This window comes from Tachypleus tridentatus, chromosome 5, assembly GCF_004210375.1.
Source record: "Tachypleus tridentatus isolate NWPU-2018 chromosome 5, ASM421037v1, whole genome shotgun sequence".
NCBI lineage: Eukaryota > Metazoa > Arthropoda > Merostomata > Xiphosura > Limulidae > Tachypleus > Tachypleus tridentatus.
This window is the reverse complement of record NC_134829.1, coordinates 11,399,362-11,426,247: the sequence shown is the minus strand read 5'-3', so window position 1 is coordinate 11,426,247 and position 26,886 is coordinate 11,399,362. Positions and strand designations below refer to the sequence as shown.

The 26,886-nt window shown below is 31.6% G+C and overlaps 1 protein-coding gene across 2 annotated transcripts in view; it reads left to right on the top strand.

Moving 5' to 3' along the window:
• The window catches only part of LOC143250513 (mitochondrial import inner membrane translocase subunit TIM50-like), a 42,193-nt gene that overhangs the window by 2,979 nt on the left and 12,328 nt on the right, over positions 1 to 26,886 (top strand). For both annotated transcript variants that reach the window (XM_076501162.1, XM_076501161.1), the window contains exons 2-6: positions 6,869 to 6,900; positions 13,004 to 13,025; positions 14,288 to 14,346; positions 16,233 to 16,352; positions 20,572 to 20,679. In XM_076501162.1, coding sequence (XP_076357277.1) covers positions 6,869 to 6,900; positions 13,004 to 13,025; positions 14,288 to 14,346; positions 16,233 to 16,352; positions 20,572 to 20,679 — 341 coding nt within the window. The remainder of the gene's footprint in view (positions 1 to 6,868; positions 6,901 to 13,003; positions 13,026 to 14,287; positions 14,347 to 16,232; positions 16,353 to 20,571; positions 20,680 to 26,886) is intronic.

Sequence of the window (26,886 nt, the reverse complement as noted above, 5' to 3'; positions counted from 1 at the left end):
CCACTTATTAAGCTCATTTTGTCTACTCTTTGGTCACCTAGGCATTGTTAACTTAAGTTATAATATTGTGTCTGTTGTCAGATTGATGACATAACATCATCAATCTGTGTTTACCTTGACATAATTGAAAATCCCAAACAATTGAGAATATGCCATAATGGAGTGTTGGTAAATGTATGAAAATGTTAGTGATATTCCACTAAGACCGGAGGTCTGTTGATTTTACAAAAATGTTTTGTAGTAAATCTCCAAACTAGTCTGACAGTATAATGTGTTAGGGCATATACAGTTAAAGACAATAGCAGAAGAGAGTAAAATCACAGCCAAGGAAAAGTTTGGCATTTAGTTAGCTGCTGTAAAAGTGATCAACCTAATGATTAATGTGTTTAATATGTTAGAGTGAAACTAAGAGTTGAAAAGGAGAAAAAAGAAGGATAGTTTATTTTGTGAGAGCATGGTTCTAAAGTAACTGAACCAGCATGAGTGCACATTGACAGAACAAACAAAGGATATTTTGAAGGAGGAGAACTGAATGCTTACTGGAAGAGCAGTAAATGAATGTTGTAACTCACATTCCAATTATCAGTGAGTTTTACACAAAATGCTAGTGTGGCAGGAATAGGGAAAAGTAGTTCATCTTGTCAATTGAAATTCAAGAGTAAATGAATAAGGCTAAGTGAACATTTGACAAAAAGCAGAGAACCATATAGTGTTTATGATTTTTCTATGATCTCTATAGTGTAAAGAATTTGTTATACATGTAACTTGTATATATTGTAAACAGTTGGATAGTGCTATTCATTTATGGTTGAACATAATGCCAACAAATCACAGACACCCACTGCAGAAGAATCCTACATCTAGTAGCAACAACACAGTATATATTTATACTGTAAAAAAGTACAAGTAAAAGCCTTTAAATGAAAATTGGCAAATATAAGACAACTTTACCATCTGATATTTTGAAGATGTTATGTGCATGTTTTTCTCCATTCCTGAGGTTAATGTCTGTCAAGATGTACTAAAAACATTGCCTAATGATACCTGTTAGAACCTTGTCATTGGAAAACAAGGTGTTAAAAATATCATTAGTTGAAATGTTTTTATAGATCAAATTGTTCTAAACCTATTTTAAATATTTTGAAACAAGATGTATTTTTAACTTTATACTGATTTGCAATTTGTATAACTGATGGAGGGAATTGTGTAAAAAAAATGTTAAATAAACCTTATTCTAAAAATATGTGGAAAATCTTGAATGTTTTTAGCTGAAAGGTTGGAGATCCCTGAAAAACTAAGTTGAAAAAGCACAATGACAAACATTGAAGAATATAACATTGAAAGAAAATCACTATACCAATAAAATTAGGCTCACTTATAGCTTACAGCAGATTACCATCACATATGAGGTATCATTATAGTAAATAAACATATTGTGAATTATTACCCTCTTTAAGTTATTATTATTTCAAAAGTATCAATTATGTATATGTGCATTGTTCAGGAAAGTTGTTAAACTTCATTTTATTTGCATTTTTTTTGTCATCCTTTGGAGATAACACCTCTTATGCCCAAGACCTGTTATATTAGTTGTGCAAGAATGTAGTAGTCATCAGTGCTTTCCAGTGGTAGATCAGGTGATATCTCAAATTATGACATTCATGTTTCAGTGAGATTGAACAATTGGTGCGTGTATTCTGAGAATACAGTATTATAGAATTTGGTATAAAATACCATGATCTGTTCATTATTTTTCTCATCCTCGAGTCTTCAGTTAAATAAGTGAAGATGAAGTTCTTTGAAAGTATCATTACTCTCCTAAAGCTTAACTTGTAACATTAACTGATTTTAAATACATATTTTAATTCTTAAGTAAGTGTAGAGAGAGAATTATGTAATAAAGGCTATCTTCTTCATCTTATTATTTTGATTGTGTTTATATATATGTGTGTGTTTGAATAAACATCTTTTCATTGTTTTTTTGTATATTTGTGTCCAGTCTGTTTCCCAAATTCCTATATGATATCTTCTGTCATAACTTTTCACAACTTATGCTGCCTGCTATTTGCACAGTTTCTGTTTGCCACTAGTTTTGGTACTCCACCTGTTTTCATGTGAATTTATATGGTACATCTGCACTTTAACATGCAAATGAAAATGTGACAACCTTCCACTAATAGGAGTGTGACAACCTCCCAGTGCAGCTGATGTCCTCTGTGCTGAAGGGTACTGTTATTGTTTCTTGATTTGGCATTTCAGTATGCAGTCATGCTTAATATCCTCTCCTTTTTTCATATTGTGTGCAGCTTCACTTAATACTACTGTATCAACAACTTTTACAATTTGTCAGATTCACCACAAGAATGAAATGCCAGTTACGTGATTGATCAGTGTGCAATTAATGGTCTGTCCAAATTAGAAAATGGATTAACAGTGCCAGTAATGATCCAAACATATTACAAGTACCAAGAGGTGCTAACAAATCGTATATCATGTCAATGTAAAGGCTATTGTGGCAACAAGAAAGTGAAGGTCCTACAAGACATTGGATGCAGTAATACAGTATAGTAAGAATCAGTTTATTATCTGATAACCAGATGACAGGTAAGGTATGCATGAGTGTGCTAATTGATGGGACAGTGAGAAAGTTTCCCATATCAAAAATAAAGGCAGATACTCCATACTATGCAGGAAACCTTGAGATCATATGTATGGAGCACCATTATATGAATTGGTGGTTTTAAACATCAGGTAATAATGATTTGGAAGGACTAGACTAAAAGAAGACTACTGAAGGAATTCCAATCATCAGGAGAGCTCACGGGAAAAAAGTACAGGAAGAATATCAAGCCTCTTAAAGTTTTGAGAAGTGATATTCCAAATGTAGGTCCACAGGAGCTGAAGAAAGTGCAGAAGAAAGATGTTTCATCTTCAGGAACTCCATAACAGTGCCTGAGAGAAAGAGGAACAAAATCTACTGTGTCAGTATATAGATAGATTAGAAAGTACAGACCTTGGATAACAAATTATCAAGATAAAGACAAGGGATCCAGTCACAAAGAAGACCTACTGGATGCCCTATGTTAAAAGAGACTGACAGAGGAACTGCAGAAGTTGGTGTAGACTATATCAGTAGACTTAGTATATGAAGTAAGAACAGTTTTTGTATGTGGGAAAAAATTGTAAATATTTTTCTTAAAGAGGAACTTATTGTTGGGCATACAAGACTGTTTAGGATATGCATTATCATTTTGTGAGTAATATTTCATGATTGTTTAGTGTTTTTCATAACAAAGACAAAATCAATTATTTTAAAGATGATAATTAATACAAGTTTTGTTATGAAATTTGGTAAGAGTCGTGTTGTGTTTGTACAAGAATAACTGTGCTTGAATGGCTTTATAGAGCTCATGTTAGTAGCAAGAAGAACTTATAGCAATTCTCATCTTGCAGCAATCAACTTAAAAGCAGCCTTTTGCATGAGTTTGTTTTTAGCTGTGCATAGACTTTGGCATGGTATTACTAGCTGTTTTGCTGTAGGCTTTGATGCTTGAATGGCTTTGAAGAGAAACTTGGTCAGTAGTGATGAAAAACTGATAAAATCTCTCCTTCTTTTTCAAGAATCAACATAAAAATAGTTCTATTACCTGCACAGCAGTGTTTTAGGTAGATTTGTCCAGGTTTCAATGGAATATTCATAACTATTTTTTTTTCTGTAGGCTTGTGAAACAAAAGTAATATGAATAAGAACAACAACAAATGAATGAATTTTGAATTTTTATCTAACAATCAGAAAATTAACTATTTTGCTGTTATCAATATTTTAACAGTCTTAGCTATTGAGATAGGTTTTGAGTATTCCAGCATTTTTGTGAAATTCCTGGTTTATCCCTATTACAAAAATATTTTGCAATTTCTCATAGTAGTATAGGAAAGAGTTCAATGTTACATTATAAGGATAGATCAAATCATCAGAAAATAACATTTATGTCAGGGAAGGGTATGGAAAAAGGTGTGATACCATTGTAATACCATATAAAAAGCAAAGATTAATTTCAAGTAATTTTGTATTATCTAGTTTTATGCTATGCATGAAGTCCGTGAGAATGGGATAGTTTTAGAACTATTGTATTAAACAGTAAGTATAACAAAACTCCTATCACTAAGGGATGAGAATAAGTAGGCAGTTAAAAATTGTGTAATGTTTGTCAAAAGATCAAAATGAAACTAATGTATTTTGATGTTGCTTCACTATTCACCAAAGTACCTGTGAATAAAACCTTTGCATATTTTAAGAATAAATATAATAAGAATTTAACTTAAAAAATAGTTGATACAGATTAACTTTATTGATGTATGTATTAAAAATTCATTTTTTAAAGTTGAGAGTACAGTTTATAAACATGAAAAAGATTTAATTAGGGACTTTCCATTATTATGTTCTTTGTTCATGAACAGTTTTGAAACTGAAGCTTTAAACACAGAAGAATTAAAACCCAAAATGTGAATTAGGTACGCTGATATATTTCTGATATGACAGCATGACGGAAATGATTTAACATGTATTGGTAACACTATGTAACAAAATTTTTACTTTTTCTTGTTCCTGGGCAGAAAGTGTTATTTTCCAATTGCTTATGCCTAAAGTAAATGGAAAAGACCTATTTTTCTCTTTAAACTTTGCTTTTGTGACATGGTTAATGAAATTTTCAAATTTACCCATTTTCTAGAACATTCTAGGTAGATTCAGTGCTGAGTTGCTGATAGAGAATTTTCTCAAACTTATAAGAGGTTTCAAGAACTTTCTAGAGTGTTGTAAAACTTATGAGAATTTTCAAGAACCTTTTAGAGTTTTCTAGAACTTTCCATAGTGATATATATACTGGGACTCACCACTTCAGTGTTTTTCTAGCTTCCTAAGTAGACACATAGACCTATCTGATTTTATCAGAGATGGCATCAAGAAGCTGCAAGCATTCTCCAGATGCATTCTGCTATGTATGTGGCCAATTTATCAAGACAAGAGCGAAAAAGTATTCTGTGACAGCATCTGCTAAGATGTGTGAAACCTACAAGGTATATTTTGGCATGCCTGTCAGGGATCGAGATAAACCCTGGGCACCTTATTTTACCTGCAAGCACTGCAAAAACACTCTAGAAGGTAAGAGAGACAATTTTTGCTTGCTTGAATAGTAAGATTTTATATTATACAAATTTTAGACCTTTTAAGATTTAAATCTTTTTTTTAAATTTCCAATAGTATAGAAAAAATATCACATAAAATATTTTGCATGAACCTCTTACACATTAGTTGTGGATGAAATAAATCTATTTTTCATAATAACAATTTTAATTTGCTCTTTAGAAGGATGGTACAGAGGGGAAAAAAAGCCATGAAGTTCACTATTCCACGAATTTGGCGTGAACCCACTGACCACTAAAGCAATTGCTACTTCTGCATGGTGGACCCTTCCAAGTGTTGGGCTGGCAAGAATGCATCTGCTATCATGTATCTGGACCTTCCATCATCCTGAGCTTCCTGTACCCACTCTGCCGGAGAGAAAGCAGTTGCAAATCTCAAAAAACTACTCACTAAACATTTTTGTTTAACTTTAGTATAAATACATGGAAATCTTGATTCATATGTTGTTTTATTCAGATCTTATGGAAATCTGCAAATTTGCCTGTTTTTACATAGAAAATAGGTTAATTTCTAAATTTCATTATCCAGGACACAAAAGCAACGTTTGAATGAAATAATGGCCTTTTTCTGTACTTTTACAACATAAGCAATTAAGAAATAACACATACTATCCAGAAACAAAATTTGTGTTACATAGTGTAATTAATTACCTCAGTAACATAGGCTGTTCTGTTAACTGTAATTTGAACATATGGTTCTTAACTCTTGAAAAATATTTCACTCCTGATGATGACACAGTAAAACATCGAAATGTAGAATATGTTACACTGCCCAGTGTCAGTGTTTTGATCTTGTATAGTAAGTTATTTAATAAATATTTTATTGCAATTTGGGACCTGAGCAATCTTTATTGAAATAGTTATTGTGTACTGTTAAACATTGGTTTCTTAAAATACAGAGTAACATTAGAACTGCACATAAATATCAACAGAAAGTCATTTCTCATACAATTGTTCAGATTCAAAATGGTGTAACACTATTGAACACAATTTTTTCAAGATATAAAGCTGCATTATAAAAGGGACTGTAAAATATTTAAAGTATAAGTTATATTTTAGTGTATTAATTTAAATTAATTTATATTAGTCATTGATCATGTTTCATATTGTACATTTGCCTCATGTATATACATATACACACACTCACATACAATTGTCAGTCATTGAACAAGTAGAACTTCTTTGACACAAAAACACACATTAAGAAAGTTAAAAATCTATCAGTACAGTAAGAAGTAGACAAACTATATTTTTTAAAGCAGCTGTAGTGAAACTTTCAAGTATATTTCAAGTGTTTGTATGATACACTGTTACCTTCATTCAGTAATGAAATAATAGATGTAACATATCTACCTCACAGGGTATGAAAAGTGCTTCCTAAAGATTAATTAGTTTTTGTCTTATTACTTGTTATACCTTATTCTTCAACCATGGTGTGACAGATACTTTGCAAAGTTTGATTTATTTTTGTGTGTTTATTTAACACACCATATCTGTACCAGTATCTTGTAAAAGTCAATCTCTTCTGTTAATTTTTTTTTTTCTTATTCCAGGAGTTCTTCTGTCAAAAGTAAAGTACAAGTTGTTTTAAAATTCAGTTTGTATGTTGCTTTATTCCTATGATCATGACAAATCAAGTTGTAATTACTGTTCTTTCTAATTGCAGGAGCTCCTCTCAGAGATGAAAATGGAAATGTGGTAAGTGTTCACAATGCAGCTGAACATTAATGTTATGTTACTGCAGGTAGAAGTGTGATGTCATTGTATTACTGTAAGTACAATGGGTGTTATTTGCTCCCACTAATTTTCAAACTGTCTTTACAAAATCTTACACCTTTGTTCTCAATACTACACAGGTATTTAGTCATCCTAATTAACATTTTGGCATTTTCAGTTTACAAAAACTGGCTTCTGTATGTGCTCTATACATTTTTGTAACTCTCATCAAGGCTTTCAAGATGAATTACGTGCAGTTTCATGTAAAATATGGTATTTGGAGTATTCTAACATATACAAAATATAATTAGTTATTTTTTATGTAATATACATAAACATAAACAACAAGAAATTTGTATTCCATGATCTACTTAAATTGTGACATGAATGTTCAGAGTGATGTGATTTTCTTTTTTCCATATTTTGTACAAATCTTGTAAATTCTAAAGACTAGGCAGCTTATGATGGTGTCTTTCTTTATGGGGTGATTTGTTTATAGTCATTGTATTTACCTGAATTTTTGAGTTTCATATCAAGATATTTACGTTTACCTGTGTCATCATTTCTTGCTGAGGTATTTCCATATTTTTTTATATTTTGTTGAGGTGTTTATCTGTATATATTGGTTTCTTATCAAGGTATTAATCTGTTCTTGAGAATTTCTTTTTGAAGTACTTATTGTATTGGATTTCTTGTTCAGAGATTTACCTGTGTCTTTATTTCTTGATGAGGTAGATGTTTGTGGGTTTTGTGTGAGGTGTTTAGGTGAATTTTAGGTTTCTTATTCAAGTTTTTACCTATGTCTGTTGGTTTGTTGTTGAACTCCTGCTGTATGAGTTTTTGTGACCATCATATCTCAAAATGGGAACTTTTCCTCATGAATTGTATTACTTAATGTTGCCTGTTCAGGTGGATCATGTATTCTTTAATTAATACAATACCATCCAAAACACTGTTTACAACATTTCTTGTGAATGAAGTTGCCAATACATTGAAGAAACAAGAAGACAAATAAAAATTAGAATTTGGACTGCTGTAGAGATACAAGGCTTTGGAATAGTAATATATAAAATAAGTCTTCTAATTCATGTGACTGGTAACATTTTATAGAAGCCAGCAAACCTTGGTACCCCTTCTGAAACAATTTAGTAGTTATTAAAGCTGTCTTGGAGTAACCCTGGATGAATGGATAGGAAGAACTCCAACCCTTCTAACAAGAAAGACCAGGTTCAAATCCTGGATATGCCACTACTTATAGTCTTCAAGAGTTTCTTAAAGATGGTGGCAGATTAGTAGCTAAAACACAGAACATAAACTACAGACTAATATACCTTGACACAGAGACTGTTTGTGTTTACACTGTGGTAGCTTTCAGTACCTAATATGCATTACTTATATTTATATTGTGGTGTCTTATACTTTTTTAATCTGTTGTGCACTTGTGTGTGTTTACATTGTGGTATGTCTTTTTCTATACTTTCTAATGCAGTGGTTCTCAACCTTTTTCTTTTTGAGGGTCAGCTAATTCTGATCCCAAATTTCATTGAATATTTTGTACAAGAGTAACTTCTTAAAGTAATTTTGTATTACATTATAAAATAATAAACTCTGGTATATTTTAAAAACAAATTTTTTATCAACTGTCTTATGGACAGACTAAAATCTCCATGTAAACCAGCACTGGTACAAAGATTAGCACTTAAAAACTGCTGTTCTACTTTATAGTTTGTAAAACAAAAAAGTTATCAAGGTTGTTGTCTGACTCTAAACTATGCATTAGTCTTCATACCCCACCAGTTTTGCATTTTTTCTGAATATGTGCCACTCTACACCAGTAATATTGTGCAGCTAACTCATCTGCTATTCTTGATTAATTTTTCCTATGTGGATTGATGTGAAACAGTTTAAATATGTTTAGTTTTCCAAGTGTGACTACAGTTTTTGATTGTGCTTTTTTCACATTTTCAATAAAGTTTGTTCAACAATTTTAAATTTTTATGATTAATTTCATTTGTTTCTGTTAATTCGCATTTGAAATTTTATCATTCCCAAATTCTACATGTTTTCATACGAGTTTGAGATTTCCTGTAGCCACGTATATTACCATGACAGGACTTCCCAGGACACAGGTTTAACTTTGTCTTCTGAAGTAGTACAATGCCTTGGTTCATGGGGTTAAAGTATTATATTCAGTTTGCATTTTCTTCTTTGTAAGTGTTTCTGAAGAAGAGAACACATGTTGAGTTGCCACTTTGATCATTCATTTTTCTGGTACCTTTTCCCAGTTGCTAGATGCCATATTTTTAAATTGGGAGAGATTTCTTGTTCTTCTCTTCATTTCTTGCTCAAGCTCTACATTTTCTCATTTGTGGTGATGTTTTTCAACATGTACTCTTTACATTAAATTTCTATACCAGTGGTATACCCAGATCTAGTGGCATTTGCATGATTTTTCTCTTCTTTATTCACGGGAAACTTGCGTATTCCACATCATCAATGCTTGGACTTTAGTCTGCATTACTTTAGTTTAATTGTAAGTAAGATGATTTATTTCTTTGTAATGTTGGTAAATTGTTATGTACATTCATTAATTTTATGTATTTTTTTATTTCTTATCAGCAAGTACTTTCCCGAGATATGTTTTGATTGTATGTTGCATATATTAACTACTTATAAAATTAATTCATTGTTCTATTGGTGTAACTTGTTTTTCATGTATTTTTTAACTTCTTATTAGCAAGTACTTTCCCTAGATATGTTTTGATTGTATGTTGCATATATTAACTACTTATCAAATTAATTCATTGTTCTATTTGTGTAATTTGTTTTTCATGTAGTTCTTAACTATATGCTTTCTCATCCCTGTTTGTCAGTGTCACACTTCATTATGTCCTTTCTTTCCTCAGTTCATTTTCTGGAATGGTATGTTAGATGTTGATTATTTTTGTGTTTTTTTCAGTAATTTTTCTCAGTTTTGTACATTCATTTTTATTATGTACTTTGTGGACTGGGTAAATTTAGATAGTTTGTCCATTTCCTTTATAAGTATGTTGCTAATTTGGTAGTTTGTACCTTTCATATCATTACTACTAATAACAAATAATTTTTTTATTCTCTTTGAAGAAATATTTCTCATTTTTAAGTATGTACCTTCTCTTAATTTTAGTCAGTGTAGGACTTAATTATATGTCCTTGTGAACTAGGTTACTTTTTCTATCTAGTACTTTAGTTATTACTTATTATTGTGTTTTCTCAGTAATGTTTGTCAGTTGGCATATTAATAGTTTTTTACATTCTTTATGGACAAAATTTTTTTTATGTTTTGCCCATTTGATGTTTTTCAGTCCTGTGTTTACTGGGTGTGTTTTGATAGTTGGTACATAACATATCATTACTACTAATAATATATATTCATTGCTCTACCTGAATTTTTTTTCATGAGTGTTCAACTGTACCATCCCTTAATTTTTGTTAATGTGGTACTTAAAATTTGCCTTATTACTTCACTGATGTGTTTGTTTCTTTCCTATTCATATGGCTGAACTTAGCTTTGATTCATTTTCCTATGTTCATGATATGAGGTGGCTTTGCACGTTTTGTCAGGAAATGCAAATTTTTGCTTTCAGCACTTAATGAGTCTTTCTTTCATTCTTCTCTGGTTTGACTGGTTCCTACTTGCTTCTTCCTGTTCTTTGTCTAGGGTCTACACTCCTTTGTACCTACAAGATGCAAAATGTGTTGATTTCCTTATGATGAAGGGGAAGTCCTTTCTGACCACCATCTTAATACCCCATTCATTGGAGGGGGAGTCTTACTTACAGCCTCAGCTGGGCCTAACTTTGTCCTCTCTGTCTTTGGGCTTGGAGCAAGTAGTTCACACATCCCTCACCTTTCTTACAACTTGATATGTTCTTTCTCTTTCGGGATGTGGACGTCCATGGAAGCTCTCATTCCCATTGGTTGGACTTGTAACTTTCCCTTTAGTGAATGATCTTTCATCAGTGAACCTTCTCCTCAGATCCTAACTTGGTTGTTGAACAGAGAGCAGACTATGGCTGGGTTTCTACTTACTCCATCTCATTCAGATTTATGTCTGTTCTAATACTCCTCTTAAAGGAGCTGAGGTTCTTACCTTGACTCTCAGGAGAATTTTAGTCTCTAGTCAATTAACTAGTCTTTTTCCATATCATGTTTCTTGAGTCTTTGGTTGTTGAGCCTTGTTCCATCTTCCTCTCCAACAGGGATGGTGGTACACTTCTATCTCTACACTGTAGTCTTATATCACAGGGGGAACCAACACATGGTCTTTGTGCTTTTAAATCCTGGGTCTCTTTTTGTGAGGCCACTCTCATCACGTAATCTTTGCCTTCTTCCTTGCTCCTTCCATCTGGTGATGTTCAATTATCTTCCAACAAGATCCACATCACTAAATGGGTCCCTAATTTTATGGATCTTTCTACTCTCTATCTTTACATGTAGTTTTGTCTTGTTCATTGTCCCACCCCATGGTATAACTCCATGTTTTACATCCTCTCTTCCCAATGCATAATATTTTCTTTCATGACAATTTTACACTAATGTTAGTATACCTCCAACTTTGGTCTCTTCATTGTGGTTTCTTTCTTTCCCACTCTTTTTTTCCTCTTCCTTCTCTATTATTTCCCTGCTAGTTTTACAAAGTCTTGTCCACTTCATTTGCCTCCAACTCTCAGGAAGCCTTTTCAGTCTCCTTCTTTTTCTTCTGGGTTTTGTTTTCTCTTGTTCTTTTCCTTTGCTTTGTCTATTGAAATTTCAGTGTAGCTCCTTATGCTCTCTTTCATTTTTCATTACAGCCTTTATCGTAAGGTTCCATTTACCTTCTGTTAATTATGATCTGATTCCTTCTTCTTACTTGTGGTTGTCGTTCTTCAAGTGTTTATATCTTTCATGTTACTCACATCCTTACCATTTCTCCTATCTAATCTTTTATCTTGATTCTGGCCCTTCCTGTGTAGGACCTATGCTACCAGCAATTGTGTTCTGGCTTTCACACCCATTTCCTTACTTTCCATTTCTCACCTGTACTTCGATTCCAGTCCATTTAGACTTCATTATCTGGTTCATTCCTTCAGATGTTATGTGCCACGTTTTGCTTCCTTATGAGGTTTGTGTTCCTAACTCCTTATTCCCAGGAACTTTCCAATTTCTAGTGTTCTGTAACCTGTTACCCTCACTTATTGGGCTCATGAACTCATCTGGCTAGTTTATTTAGACTTGTCCATGGAAGGTTGTCATCTCCACAGTATCTCTTCATATCATATTTGTCACATTACTTTGTTTTTTGCTTTTTACCTTTGTCATTCCTTGATAGAGATTGGGCCATATATCTTTCTTGGATAAATTATTTAACATAAGCTAAACTAGAATTAGTAATCCTTTTTCAGAAACCTGAAATATTTTTTCTAATGGTCATATGAAATGCGCTTCCACCATTTATGTTATTTATGAGATTGTGCAACTTTTTATTGTAGTCTCCACTTTTGCCAAGTAATAGTGTGGACATTTTTGTCACATTTAAATCCAGTGTTTTCTTTGGTATGACCAAAGAATTTTTAACAGTTTTTTCCTTGGGGGAATAAATCTGTTTTATCAGTATGCCTACTAAAATATAAAGTTTGATCCCAAAGAAGACAGAAAAAAGCACATACATCATTTAGTCTTAGTTGTCACATTTTGTTTAAAATGGCCTGTGTGTGTTAAAGAAAACTAATACTGATAAAGTAAACAAAATCAAGAGGAAGGATTGGGTTAAAAACAGCAAATCCAAACCTCTGACTAATTATAGTTTGTTATAATGCAAAAACAAGCTGAAACAAGATAAATTAAAAAATAATAAACAAAAAACTGCAGTATTGGAAAGATATTTTCATTTAGTGCAGCATTTTTTTTTCTTTTCATTTGTTTCAATTTGTTATTAGGCAATAATAAATTAATTTATATACATCCTGTAGCAGTGAAATGCAGTTTTATTATATATTGAACATATGTACAATTTGTTAAATATATATAACTTGATGGTGTTTTGTTTTTATTTGGTTTTTTCTAGATCAAGGATGAATTCAGTGAAAGTGAGTATTTTTAACAGCTACTTGTTTCATTGTGTAAATATTTATTGCGTTCCAGTTTGATACTTAAATGTATATTATTTTATAATCTCTTAACTCGTTGGTTTCATGATGTACTGTTTAAAGACAGGTTATACAACAGAGTATGAGATGTATGTGCAAAGTTAGGTTTGATTAGTTTGTAAATGATCTTAACCTTGTTATAACTCAGTAGCTATAACTAAAATCAGTTATCTTTATTTTTTTCCCCCATTCTAGAGTGCAGCATTTGTTTAAAAAAAAGTACAAAACCAAAACCCACCAAAATGTCTACTTCCAGATAAAACTATATAAAAGTTATAGTTGGAAATTGTCTATATATCTTACAGTTATCACTGTTATGTTTTACTTAATATTGCTTCATTTGTATACTGGTACTAGTGGCAAAGGTAAAACAAGCTAGTCTAGCTCCAGTTTACTAAATACATTTACCAAATATCACTTCAAAGATGCTCTATGTACAAGTGGTAAGCATTCAAACATAGTAATCTGGGATTCACTCTTTACTCAGTTCTTCTTAACATGCATTCAGTATACTAATAATTAGAATTTGGATCCACTTTTGATTGCATTTATCCAATATCATTTACATGTATTCCATACACACAAGGGGTAAGAATTAAAACACAGTAATCTGGATCCAGTTTGATCACCTTAGACTTTTGATAAGGTTTATAAATAAATGTATAGCAAAAGCTTTTCATTTAAATAAATAAAAAGGCTCTTGGTTAATTTGCACAAAAGCAAAAAAAGTATGTTGCATGGTAAATGATTTTTGCAATCTGAAAGGATATTGACTGAAGTATCTTGTACAATAACTGATTTTTGTAAAGTCTGGAAACCTAGTGACTGAAATATTCGAAATATGCCAACTAGTGACATAACAATGGAATTATAACCTCTTTAACCAACTAGTGACATAACAATTATAACCTCTTTAAAATTATTTTCAGCATTTCTGAAGATAAAATTTACTCCTTTTTGCCCTATTGTTACTAACTGCACTCTGTTTTGATAGCTTATAGTTCACCTATGTGGGAAGCTCTTGTGATTCATTCAGAAAGTCACATCTTTTTTATGATAAATGCTCAGTACATAAGATATATTGTGTAATAATTTAACTGTTATGTGAAAGTTATTTAATTATTTAAAAATCTTAATGTAAAATACTACATGCTAGATGGAAGTAAATATAACTTACCAAGGTTTTGATCTTTATTTCCCAGTGTCAGTGTTGAAATCTTACGTCCTTAGGACATACAAGGAAATCAGGTACTATGACAAGGCAAGTGTTTAGTTTGCATACTTTTGTGTAGGAATCATGCTTTCTTAAGGGAGAGAAACCTTTCACTATGACAAATATTTGAGTACATCTTACTGTATAAAACTTACTCAAGACATACAAAGGAATAAAGCATATAACTAGTTGTTTTTTATATGTTGATACAAGTTTTCAGATTTAAATTTAAAACATTAGATGAAATATTTTGTAATATTGTAATATAAGGGATTATGTATTAATTTATTGTGATAAGGTTTTAAAATATAACACAATGCTGAAGCTAAGAGCAGTCAGGGAAGACTAGCTTCAAGGAGCCCAAAGTTAATGTTTCACTTCAGATTTAGATGATTTTATAAATTTTAATATTATTTTGTGAATATGAAGTTTAGTTTTCATTGAGGTTTTTAGCTAATATAATTTTATTTTTTCTAGCTAGTTTGTATTTGAATAGCACTTTATTATAACACAAAATAATATTGTAGCACTTTAGTTTACTGTAGTACCTTCCATCTGAAATGTCCTTTTTTGTTTCATTATCTTTACAGTTGATGGTAGACTAATTTGTACCAGTTGTTGAATCATCTGCTACACAAAATTTAAGTTACTAAGTTAGTAACATTTAGGTTTTACGTTAAAATACAAATGGGTGGGAGTACAATTAAAGAGTTAACTTCTGATATCCTATTTAAACATGTTTTGGTGGACTGTCACCTCAATAGAGAAATCTATGTTTTTCATAATTCCCAAATGTAGGTAATAAATGAACAATATAATACTTTTCTTAAAATCTTTAGAAAAACTGAACAGTTGCATTATAATACATTATCAGATCTTTATTTCTTAGATATCTGTACAGAAATATCTTCAGTTTCAAAGAACTATTTCAGATTTTAAACATTTAATGTAATACAATCCAAATTCAGTTACTGAAATATGAAATAAAAAGGTAATTATAAAACTATAATGATAGTTTAGAGATTTTGAAATAAAGAGTAATAAGAAAAGATAGCATAAAATTTAAACTGAATAATAACATAGAATAACAAACTGAAAGTTAAAAATAACAAAATGAATGCATTTGATAGTTACTTAACCTAAAATCTTCTGATATAAATTTTTATACAGTACCCTAATTAGTCATCTTTAATTTTTTCAACATAAATTTTAAATAATGTAGAGAAAAGAATTACTATCTTGATATTTGCATTTTGAGTTATCTTGTAACCACCATAAAAAAATCAGGAAATAAATATAAATTGTTTTTTTCTTTCTAGAGTGACTACATATTATAACTCAATCACAAATGTTTAATCTAAGTAGCTTAAATGTCATAATATTATACATTTATATATGTTTATTATATTGACTTTTCAGTTATTGCTGGTTAAGATACAAGTAATATGGTGCACATGCGCTCATGTTACCATGTCCAAGAATATAAAACTAACCTTTAGTCTTTACAAAGTGACCTGTTTTGGCTGTGTTTTAATGTACTATTATTTTGTAAAATACAAACACATTTCAATTATAACATATTATTTACAAACATGATTTTAAACTTACTTTTTTTAACAAAAGAGTAAATAAAGAAGTAAAGCAAACAGTTATCTCTTATAGTTATGAACTTTCTACTTGGTTGCTGCTTGTTATACGTTGCTAAGTCTTAAAAAAATTCACATGTGGAGGTTACGAAACAAAATACACATTTGAATAACCAAAATAATAATAAATCATGATATTTACATCAGCACCACAAAAATCCATTATAATTTATCAAGCTTAGTAATTGAGTTGTATGTGAGTAAAAAAATTAAATATAAGTGTTTAAGAGTAACAACTGTAGTTATATAAAAATAAATAAAATTTTTGTTTGATTATATTTATGACAGATGATTAAAGATCCATCACGTGAGAGACTTCTGCCAGATCCACTAACAGAGCCATACTTCCAGCCTCCATACACTCTTGTCTTAGAGATGACAGATGTTCTAGTTCATCCTGATTGGACAGTAAGCTTTATTTATTTATATATTAAAATATTTTCAGAAGTCTAAACTTTTGTATCATTTTTCATAGTTATAGACTTAATATTCTCTGAAAAAAATCTTCTTTTCATAGAATATAGAATGAGTGTTAGTAATTGTAAAGCACTGCTAACTTTCTGTGAAAGGCAATCTTTCATCTTTCAATGATTTTGTCTGACTACTCCCATTATGTGATTTTGTTTTTGGTTTTTCCCTTCCAGAGAAAGAACAGATAACTTCACATTTGTCCTTTGATTATGTGGATAATTACAGATCCTGTGATCAATCTCTCTATCAACCACTGACACTGATCCAATTTCAAGAATTCCTCAGTGTTTTTCTGATCTGATTTTTAAGAAGATCAGATCAGTAAGTTTGCTTATGTATGGAAATATACAGTATATTAAGGAACCTTCACAATGTGTTCCAAAATAAATATTTGTTTTAACACTTAAAATGAGATAGACTGAATCATCCAACCTCTTAACTGTTTTGTACATGTTATAGTTTCTGTACTATAACATACTTTTCTTCATCTCAAAAATCTCAGATTTCTTTTGTGTAATCTTTGAAATTTTTTAAATACATATCAAACTTTTTCAGCAATACTGAATATATTTGTTATTTTCTCTATGCTATTTCTATACATAAGTGGTGCACAAAGCCTGGCTCGTGGGCCAAATTTGGCCCACGACGAGTCGCCAAGTGGCCCACGATGTCCAATGGGAAAGTCAAACATAGAGAGTTCATGCCTGCGCGAAGATTAAGCGCAATAAAAGAATACGCATTAGATTAGATACTGGATGGTTCCATATTTGTCTTGAGCAATAAAGAAAATTTAATAAGCAAATCTCGTTAATGCATAGGCCTTTAATCATTGGCACAATGACGTAATATTTCCATAATTACAAAATCTCACGCATTCCAATTGTTCTTTGAGATTTACTTACGAGCCCTATTTTGATATTATTTTGTAATAAAAATGGCAGGTTATCGTAAAAGAAAAGTTGACGACGAAAACCGGCAGTTTCATGATGATTGAACTGCGCAATATTGTTTTGTTCAACAACAGAATAACGTGATTTGTGTGCTGTGTCATTTGACAGTAGCAATGGCGTAGGTATCCAATATAAAGCGTCATTATGAGTCGAAGCATAAAGATTTCCCCAACATGGTCGGTGATGAATGAACAGCTCAAATTGAATCTCTGCAGCAGTCGCTGAATCACCAGCAGAACATTTTCTCAAAGTAGTCAGCAGATTTAGGTGCAGCATGTGAGGTCAGTTACGATATTTCATTGATGACAGCGAAATCTGGCCAACTGTTCACTGATGGTGATTTTATCAAGCTATGTATGATTACTGCATCGGAAAAGTTGTGTCCGGAAGCCGTTCCCAAGCTACAGACAGTGGCTTTGAATCATATGACAGTTCAATGAAGAATTTCACACCTCTCAGCAGACATGACAAGGCAGCTTACAAATAAAGCAGCCAACTTTGTCTACTTCTCTTTGGCAGCAGACGAGTCGACTGACATCAATTCAACAGCACAGCTACTAGTTTTTTGTTCGTGATGTGTAGTCATCGTTTGATATCACAGAGGAACTAATTGGCATGGGTTCCTTGAAGGGTGAGATAACTGGATCTGCTCTATTCGAGGAGTCAGTATGACTGTGTAGTAGTGTTTCATTGGATTTCATGAAACTGGTAAGTGTGACAACTGATGGAGCACCAGCCATGACCGGAGAAAGTAGCAGGCTGGTAGCACTGTTGATAAAGCATCAAGGAAAGCAGAACAGACAGTTGGTGAAGTTGCACTGTATTATTCACCAACAGAACCTGTGCAGTAAAGAACTTGGTTTTCAAGCACTGATAGCATTAGTGATGAAAACCATTAATTTCATCAAATCACGAGGGCTCAATCACCATTAGTTTCGAAGTCTTCTTGAAGAAATTGATTCAGACTATGATGACCTTGTGTATCACTGTAAAGTACGCTGGCTGAGTCGAGGGAAGATGCTCAGAAGATTCTGGGAGTTGATTGATGAGGAGATAGAATTCCTCAAAAGCAAGAACAAAGACACAGACGTGATTTCCATGACTGATCCAGCAAACTGATTTGACCTTTCTGGTTGACATGACACAACACTTGAATGATCTGAATTTGAAGTTGCAAGGCAAAAAATCAGTTTGTCTGTCAGCTTGAAAATCACATCTCAGCTTTCTGGACAAAGTTGCAATTGTTCCAGCAGCAAGCAGCATTAGGCAACTTCATGCACTTTCCCACTTTTCAGTCACAGCTACAGAAGAATCAGGACATTGACACACAAGTTTATGTTGGGAAGCTAGATACCTTGATTCAATTCTTCAACTCACGGTTTCATAACTTTGACCAATGCAGATTATTGATGAAACTTTTTGCTGATCTGTTCAGTGTGTCAGTGGATGACTTGTCAGCAAAATATCAGCTCAAACGTACTGATCTCCTGGCATCTGATGAACTGCGTGCTATTTACTGAGAAAACAGTTTGCTTGTCTTCTACAAAATATTGCCTGATACATTTGCTAATCTGAAAGAGAATGCATTTGTCCACACCAGCTAGTTTGGCAGCATGTACTGCTGCGAACAGGCTTTCTTGCATATGAAACTGAACAAAAATAACACTACCAGTCAACTGACTGATGATCATCTGGAAGCAGTCTTGCGTCTTTCTACGTCAAACATCAAACCGGACATTTCTAAGCTCGTAGATGACATGCAGCACCATCTATCGCACTGACTTTGTGACAGTTGACATATCATAACATTCCTTAGAATAATGTGCAAACACTTTGATGTAATCATTATTTGTGTGTTCTTAAATGTGATGTCCATCTTGTGTAAAACAACTGTGGAACAATTTTAATCTTCACTTTTTTGTGGCCCCCAACGGTTACGAGAAGTCTGTTTGTGGCCTCTGACACAAAAGTTTGTGCACCACTGCTATACATGATTGTTCAATTCAACTGACCTCATATTCGACAACAACAAGAAAAAAATCTAAACTGCACTTTTTCTTTTTAGAAAACCTTCAGATTGTAACACAAATCTACATTTGTTTACTCATAATATCTTTAAGCTTCTAACAGTATACATCTATATATAATTAAATTTTACTGTTTTGTTATCCCATTTGATTAACCTTTTAGCCATGATTAATTACTATATGCAACATTACATGTTATATGTAACTCATGGCATGTGGCATCCCATGTCACACTATCAAATTACTTTAGCCCTGAGCAACTGTGAGCTGCTCACATGCATGCCTTATGAAATATTTTTTATTATACTATCATTAATACTTATTTTATCTCATCTAACTGTAAATAACTTAATGACATCCCTACTTTTACATTTCAATTTATTTTATCACAATAAATAAAGAATAAAATGAAAAACAAGAAGTACTTAACCAATGTTTTTTGCTGTCAGCTGTCAGTGACACTTAACCCTAGTTTTTTGTATGATAATGATAATAGTACATTAAATAATGTGCCAAAGAACATAAAATAATAACATGTAAAAAACAGAAAAGTGTATTAAAAGTATCTATTATATCCCATTTTCTAACTTGAGTACTTGAGAAGGGTCTTGCTTCATCAGTGGTGGCTTTATATAAAGCATCCTTATCCACTATTTTTAGGTATTCTAAATATTGGAAGGTTTTTGATACATACAATGTAGTATGTAGGGAGATGTTTCGCTGAAGATAATGAGGACCAATTGTCATACTTCAATAAGATAAGTGATGGTACAATGTATTATGTCAATATTTCATTAAAAAAGTAGAAATTTTGATGATGATTCATTAAGATGTGTGATACTCTGATATATTACATAGACATTTCACAGAAGAGTGAGAACTCTTATTCATACTCTTAATGGGATAAGTAATGCTACAGTTTAGTGCATAATTGTTTATCTAAAGAATTGAGATCTGTTAGTCTCATTTCAGAAAAGTTAGTTGTTATCTACTTTTTGACACAAAAGAAACTGTTTTAGTAAAGAGATTGAGAACTCGTTGTCAAGATTCAATGAGATGAGTTTATCATTATATCCCAAATAAATAATTAACTTACTTTTTGTGAAAATAGTGTTAAGTTTGATTTTTAAGTATATTTATGTAATATGATGATAAATTCCTTTCTTTATTATTGTTTAGTATCAAACAGGTTGGAGGTTTAAAAAGAGACCAGGAGTTGATTTCTTCTTGCAGCAAGTGGCTCCACCATTGTTTGAAGTGGTGATTTATACTGCAGAACAGGGTTTTGTAAGTTTGATAGCTTCTGTTTTTCAGTTTTCTTTTATTACATTATATTAGAAATATTTTTAAGTTCTTTTTTTGACTTTGTACAATCTCTGAAAGTGTGCATTATGTAAGCCTAATAATATTTTTACTTTCTAGTGGCAATTGCTGTCTTTGAGTGACATTAAACACTGTTTTTGTGAGCTTCAAGGACATATAACATGCCATATCTTTCACACTTGTCTGATTAGGTGTTAAATATGATTTATAATTTAAAGTATTGTAACTGTCTTTTTCTTAAACTCTAGTGATTTAAAATTTTATGTAGCTTAAGTATACAAAAAAATCAAATTGATAAACCAAATTAATCTGCTTTGGCTCATAAAAAATTCACATTTTATTGTTGTTTTTGTATAATATAGGTATCCTCCAAGTAAATAATAAACTGTGTTTAGTTTCCTCAGTATAGGTGATGTCTATATACATATATGCACAAAATAACTGAAATTCAAAAACATTTCCACTACCATTCCTTAATGCTGCTCTTAAGTTGTGAAGAATAATGCCTGTGATCATAGCACCCAAAGGTATTGAGTATATTCGATTTGGCAAAATCCAAATGCTGATGAAAAATGAGCTAGCAACTAAGGAGAATCAGTTAAGAGTTGGGAATTGAGTGCTTGAACATATGATGTCTCATCTCCAACTGCTTTTCTTTGTCTGCAGCCAGTTGTGTGAAGGCAGTAACCCTTAATACTTAGAAATAACTTAAATGTAGAATTAAATCAATCTGATTAAAATTTAAAAAAAAACATTCTGACAAGTAAAATACCCAACCTCCACCATTTCTACTAATGTTGTGAATAATATTATTACAGTAAAACTAAGCCACTCTTAACATCTACAGAACTCCTAACCTCCATTCCTTTAACTGATGTTAATCAAAACAAGAGATTAACCATTCAAGCATATACTGGGTGAGCTGAGACAAGCCTAGTTATCTAAAGTTGATCTTTCCACCTCAGTATACTGAAATTTCTAAGAATAACATTTATCTACTTATACTAAATAACAAATGTCTTCCAAGTTTGTTTTTTTATAATGTATTCTCAGTGAAGGAGAGCTTAACCCTTAATATGGTTTCATATTTATTATAAAAAATTAAAATTAATTTTTATAAACCAATCCTGATATGTTAACCATTATTTTTCAGTTTGTTTTATTAATAAATTAATATTGTGCATAAATGAATTGCTGTTATTACCAACTGTTAAAAATCTTTTAACTGGGATATAATAATCCCATTTAGCAATACTAATGGAACAATGTTGTTGGGGTGACTAAACCATGGATGGGAAAATCAAATTTCTTTATCTTATCAATAATAGTCAGCTGTATATTGCCTTCTGATAAAATAATGTCAGTATCTAAATAATGAACACATGTATCACTATTATTACTTTTTATTATAAGCTCTGCTGGGTGTATAATTCTTGGATCAATATACAGGATATTCAGTAAACTAAGTCATCTGTGTAACAAACAATATAGAAATATAAATTAGGGTTTAAAATCTGTTTTAAAAAGGAATATTCCGAGAAAAACAGATACAGATTGGTTCGGTCTAAAGAGGAATTAGAACTCATTGGAATGCCCACTGTTTGTTTATAAACTTCTTCATTAAAGGTGATATAATATTATAAATTTAAAAACTATATATATTTTTATGCTGATATTTGGTAGGTTTATGTTGTGAACTAATTATATATGCATCTATAAAATTATCAAATTGGTTATTAAAGACCCTAATTAAATGTTTAAGATATATTTTAGTATATAACATAATGAAATCATAAGTAATTGCAGATAGTTGGGTGTCTGTAAGGTTTAAATTTTTAAACAATCCAAACTGAAATGTTATTTATGATCTAGAAATAATGATTTGAAAACAGTAACTTTATTTTTTCAAATCAGATATCCAAAATAGTAAGTACTACAGAAACAGAGTTAGTAACTATATTTAATGAGTTAGTAAAAACCCTGAACTTCATAAGTTTTTATGTAGTTTCAGCATTATAATAAAAATGGTAGATTGGAGCAAGAAGAGTCTACATTATTATTCCATTTTTTAATGGCTTTCTTCAAATTATTAATAACTATACTTTTATTTAATGTACTTTTTGTAAAAGCATTTGTTGTGTTGATTTTATTAATTAAAATTTGTGTATATAATTTATTTTTATAAAAAAACCAAAATTACAACTATCTTTATCAATGGTTTTTTAAAATTACTAAAATATCTATCATATTATTCAGGTAAATTTGAAGTTTTTATTTATATTTAATTTTTTTCATAAAATTAATAAAATATGATTTTCATTCAACAACGAATAGTGTTTAGATTCTCAGTGAAGGTAACATTCATGAGTAAATGATAAATGAGTACATCTACAGTTTGAGAATATAACTTTTAATGTGTTATTGGGGTTGATATTAGTGGTCATGTGAATGTTGCTTCATGATGAAGACAGATTTCTGTATGAACAAGGTTTTGGAAGGAAGAAACATAGTAAGAATAAAATGAAGCTGTACCAATTACATACAACTAAAGTGTAGTAGATAACCAGGAATGCCTTCAATTCTGTTTCTTGTTATAGGTTACAAAATTATTGTTTATCATATAGTATTTTCTAAAGAATTCTAAATCATTGTGCAAACCTTCAGACTTGCATGATAGGGGAAAAAAGTTAAGGCCTGTGCTGATCTATCTTACTGATGAATTGTCCATTATAAGTTTAGCCAATAATATCAAGGGTGTTGTTTGGATTGTGGTAGAGCCCTAGATTTATGGACTGGTAAGCTGGATTCAAATCATTATGATAATTGAAAATATTTTTCCAAATCTTAAGATGTGGATGCATATAAAAGTCAGTCCCTTAATGTGAATGATAGATGGTACCATGCTGCTAACTGGCTATCTTCCTTCCCTCTGGTTATTAGTTGAAAATTAGAGATAGCAAGTTATACCTTTAGTAACTTTGACATAAATACAAATATACCTTTTTCAAATTATTAGTCTGAAAAAAACTTGAGGTTTACAAGGTGAGTTAGGCAACTAGTGGTATTTGCTTTTCAAACTGTGGCATGTATAAGCAAAAATAATTTTGGCAGTTATATTCTTATAGTCAGCAGTTCAAAAATAGTAACTACATACGTTTGCTGCCAATGCTGCAAATCATTGAGTTATTTTTATTTTGTAGTTCAAAATTAGAGGCAGTGCCAGATAGCCTTAACAGCTTTTCCATAATAAAAAACAATGTGAGCAAGTTTGGTAGCAATGTGAATTGAACTCAAGATCATCAAATCACCAAAGCTGAATAGACTTGAAGTAAAGAAAAAATAACAAAAATGACTTATAAAGTTAAAATTAGACAGATTACAGGTAGCCCATTATGTAGCTTTGGGCTAAACAACAAAGCATAATTATAATTTTTCAATTGCTTGTAAAATTAGAATAATCAAAATTAGTAATAATTGGAAACAATAACATTGATTAGTTTATTATTTTGATGACATTAAATCTAGTTAGAAACTAATAAAAAACATTAATTGTAAATTGTTGGTTATTTTAAGTCTGGTCAATTTAATCATAACATTAAGTAATTGATTGTTGAGATAATTGAAAACAGCCAAACACCAATTTCAGTTAATCACTTAATCTACATGACATTAGTTCATGTAAATAAAAGGAAAGATAAATACTTTGAATACAGTTAATCCTGAATTTCTTAAATCTGGACTTTGAAATGTCAATCTCCACCATCTTCATATTCCTGTCTCAGATACCAACTTCATTCAGTTTTTCTTGCTATCTACTCATGTTTACTTTGTCCTCAAGACTTTTTAACAATTCTACAATTCATCTTGCTCCATTATTTCTTTAATTTTTTTATGCAAGTTAATGTCTTTATAATTATAATTTTATCTTTATTCTTTAAGTTATGGTTGGCTTTTAACTTCAAATGTATATGTTGCCTTAACTTATTTGTAATTTGAGTTCTTGTGTTTCGTTGTGCATTAATATTTTATTACTTTTACAGGTTTTACTTGTTTACTGTTCATAACCTTTTTTTTTTCTTAGGGTAGTTTTTGTTGTTATTATTTAACCTTTTATATATTGACTTCCTTTGGAATACTTTTACCATTATTTTTACAGTTTATATGCTATTACTTTCTAAGTGTACTTTAGTCTGACAATCTTATAACAACATGTACACAGAAGTATTTCTTCACGATGCAACATGTACATATTTTGTTCTTTCCTATTGCTTCTTTCACATGATCATTAGTTTTGGTGTCATAAACTTGTTATAATTTGTATTTATTAATTATACAAATTTATTTATTTAGCATTTACCCTTGAAGTAAGAAGGTTCACTTTACAAAATTACTCAACTTTAAGATGTTCTTATTTTCTATACTTTTTAATGTTATGAAATTTATTCTTTTGATGTTTTTATTCCACAAGAAAAAATATTGTTTAGATTTGTTGTTTGTGATTTCATTAATGCTATTTATTATTGACATATAGTCTAGCTACGTGTCATATAATTTTTACAACATACTTTATAAATACTTACAATGTTTTGTATGTTTATGCTTTTTAACATCTGCAACAGAGTCAGCCCAACATCTTGATATGGATAAAAAAAAGCATTCTGAAAAGGTTTGGGTTGTTATCTTACAAAGGGAAGATTGAAATTGTTATTTTCAGAATGTTATAAAACCTGAAGGCACAATAAAGCCCAATGATGTATTATTAAAGTTGAAGCAAATGCACAATCATAACATCATTTCTCTAGCAATTCTCAAATTAAAAATGACAATTCATCAGTATAGATTTCATCATGTATTTTCATTAATTATATTTTTATTCATTTTAGAAGTTGTGTTGAGTTTTGTTTATCAAGATATGTTGAAATAATGCTAAATTATTCATTTCCAGAATGATCCCCTGTTGACCCTCCTAGGTTCCAAACTAAACCTCCTGTGTGTGGATTCCTGTACATGGTGTACCTCCTCTGGGATTTAAACATCCACCCACGTTTGCCATGTGTGGCAACCCGTGAAGGGGAGGAGAGGATCCTGGTGGTTGAGGGGTCTAACCCTAACACACCACTTTAGTCTTGAATTTCTGTAGATGGGCAGCCTTGGGGTGGCCCCCTTGAGTCAGTTGGCTGGTTCACTCGGGCTATGGTCAACCAAGTACCAGTGTTAGATGTTTTCCACAGGTGTTGTAAGCATTGTATCTGATATTGGTGCTTTGGTATAGTGCTCACGAAACCCTGGTGTTGCTGCAGCAACCTTGTTTGACATTGTAGTGTGTCCCCTCATAGGGCTCCATGGTGGGTGCTGTCAGTGGGCACTGAAATTTCCCTTTCTTTGTTATGGATACTCCAATTAAAAATCTTATTAAAATAGTGAAAAAACAGTCCATAGGTAAACAAACACATCTTGAATATTCTGAGCAGCAATTCTCACCATCTGTACCACCTGTTGTACATCATTTTCTTGTATTGCATTCACTTTCAGACAAACCTTTAGGGCAAATGTCTCCCTTTTTCACTCAGAAGGAACTACAGGGACTTGCTGACTCTCCAAAGTCAGTAAAGAAGCTTCAATCTGGTGACATATTGGTGGAAACATCCACATCTCAACACACTGAACTCTTGCATTCAAAGGCAATTGGGGATATACCTTTTGAGGTTACACCTCATGCTACTTTGAATTCATCATGAGGAGTTATTTTTAAGAGGGATTTGAAGAACATCCCAGAGTCAGAGATTCTCACTGGTTTCTCCACCCAAGGAGTTTCTGCAGTGAGGCGTACATCCACTCGCAAAGATGGAATTATGATGCCGACCAATGTCCTCATTCTCACATTTACGTCACCACATCCACCTGCCACCATCAAGGCAGGTTATCTTAATTGCAGAGTACAACCATATGTTCCAAACCCTCTCCGATGTTTCCAATGTCAGTGGTTCGGTCACTCAAAGATGTCATATCATGGCTCCTTGATGTGTGCTCATTGTCGTGGCAAGGACCATGATGCCCACAAGTGTGAAACGGACCCTCATTGTGTCAATTGCAATGGCTCTCACCTATCCTACTTTCGTACTTACCCTAAATGATTGGAAGAAAAAGACGTGCAGTGTATGAAAAGGATTC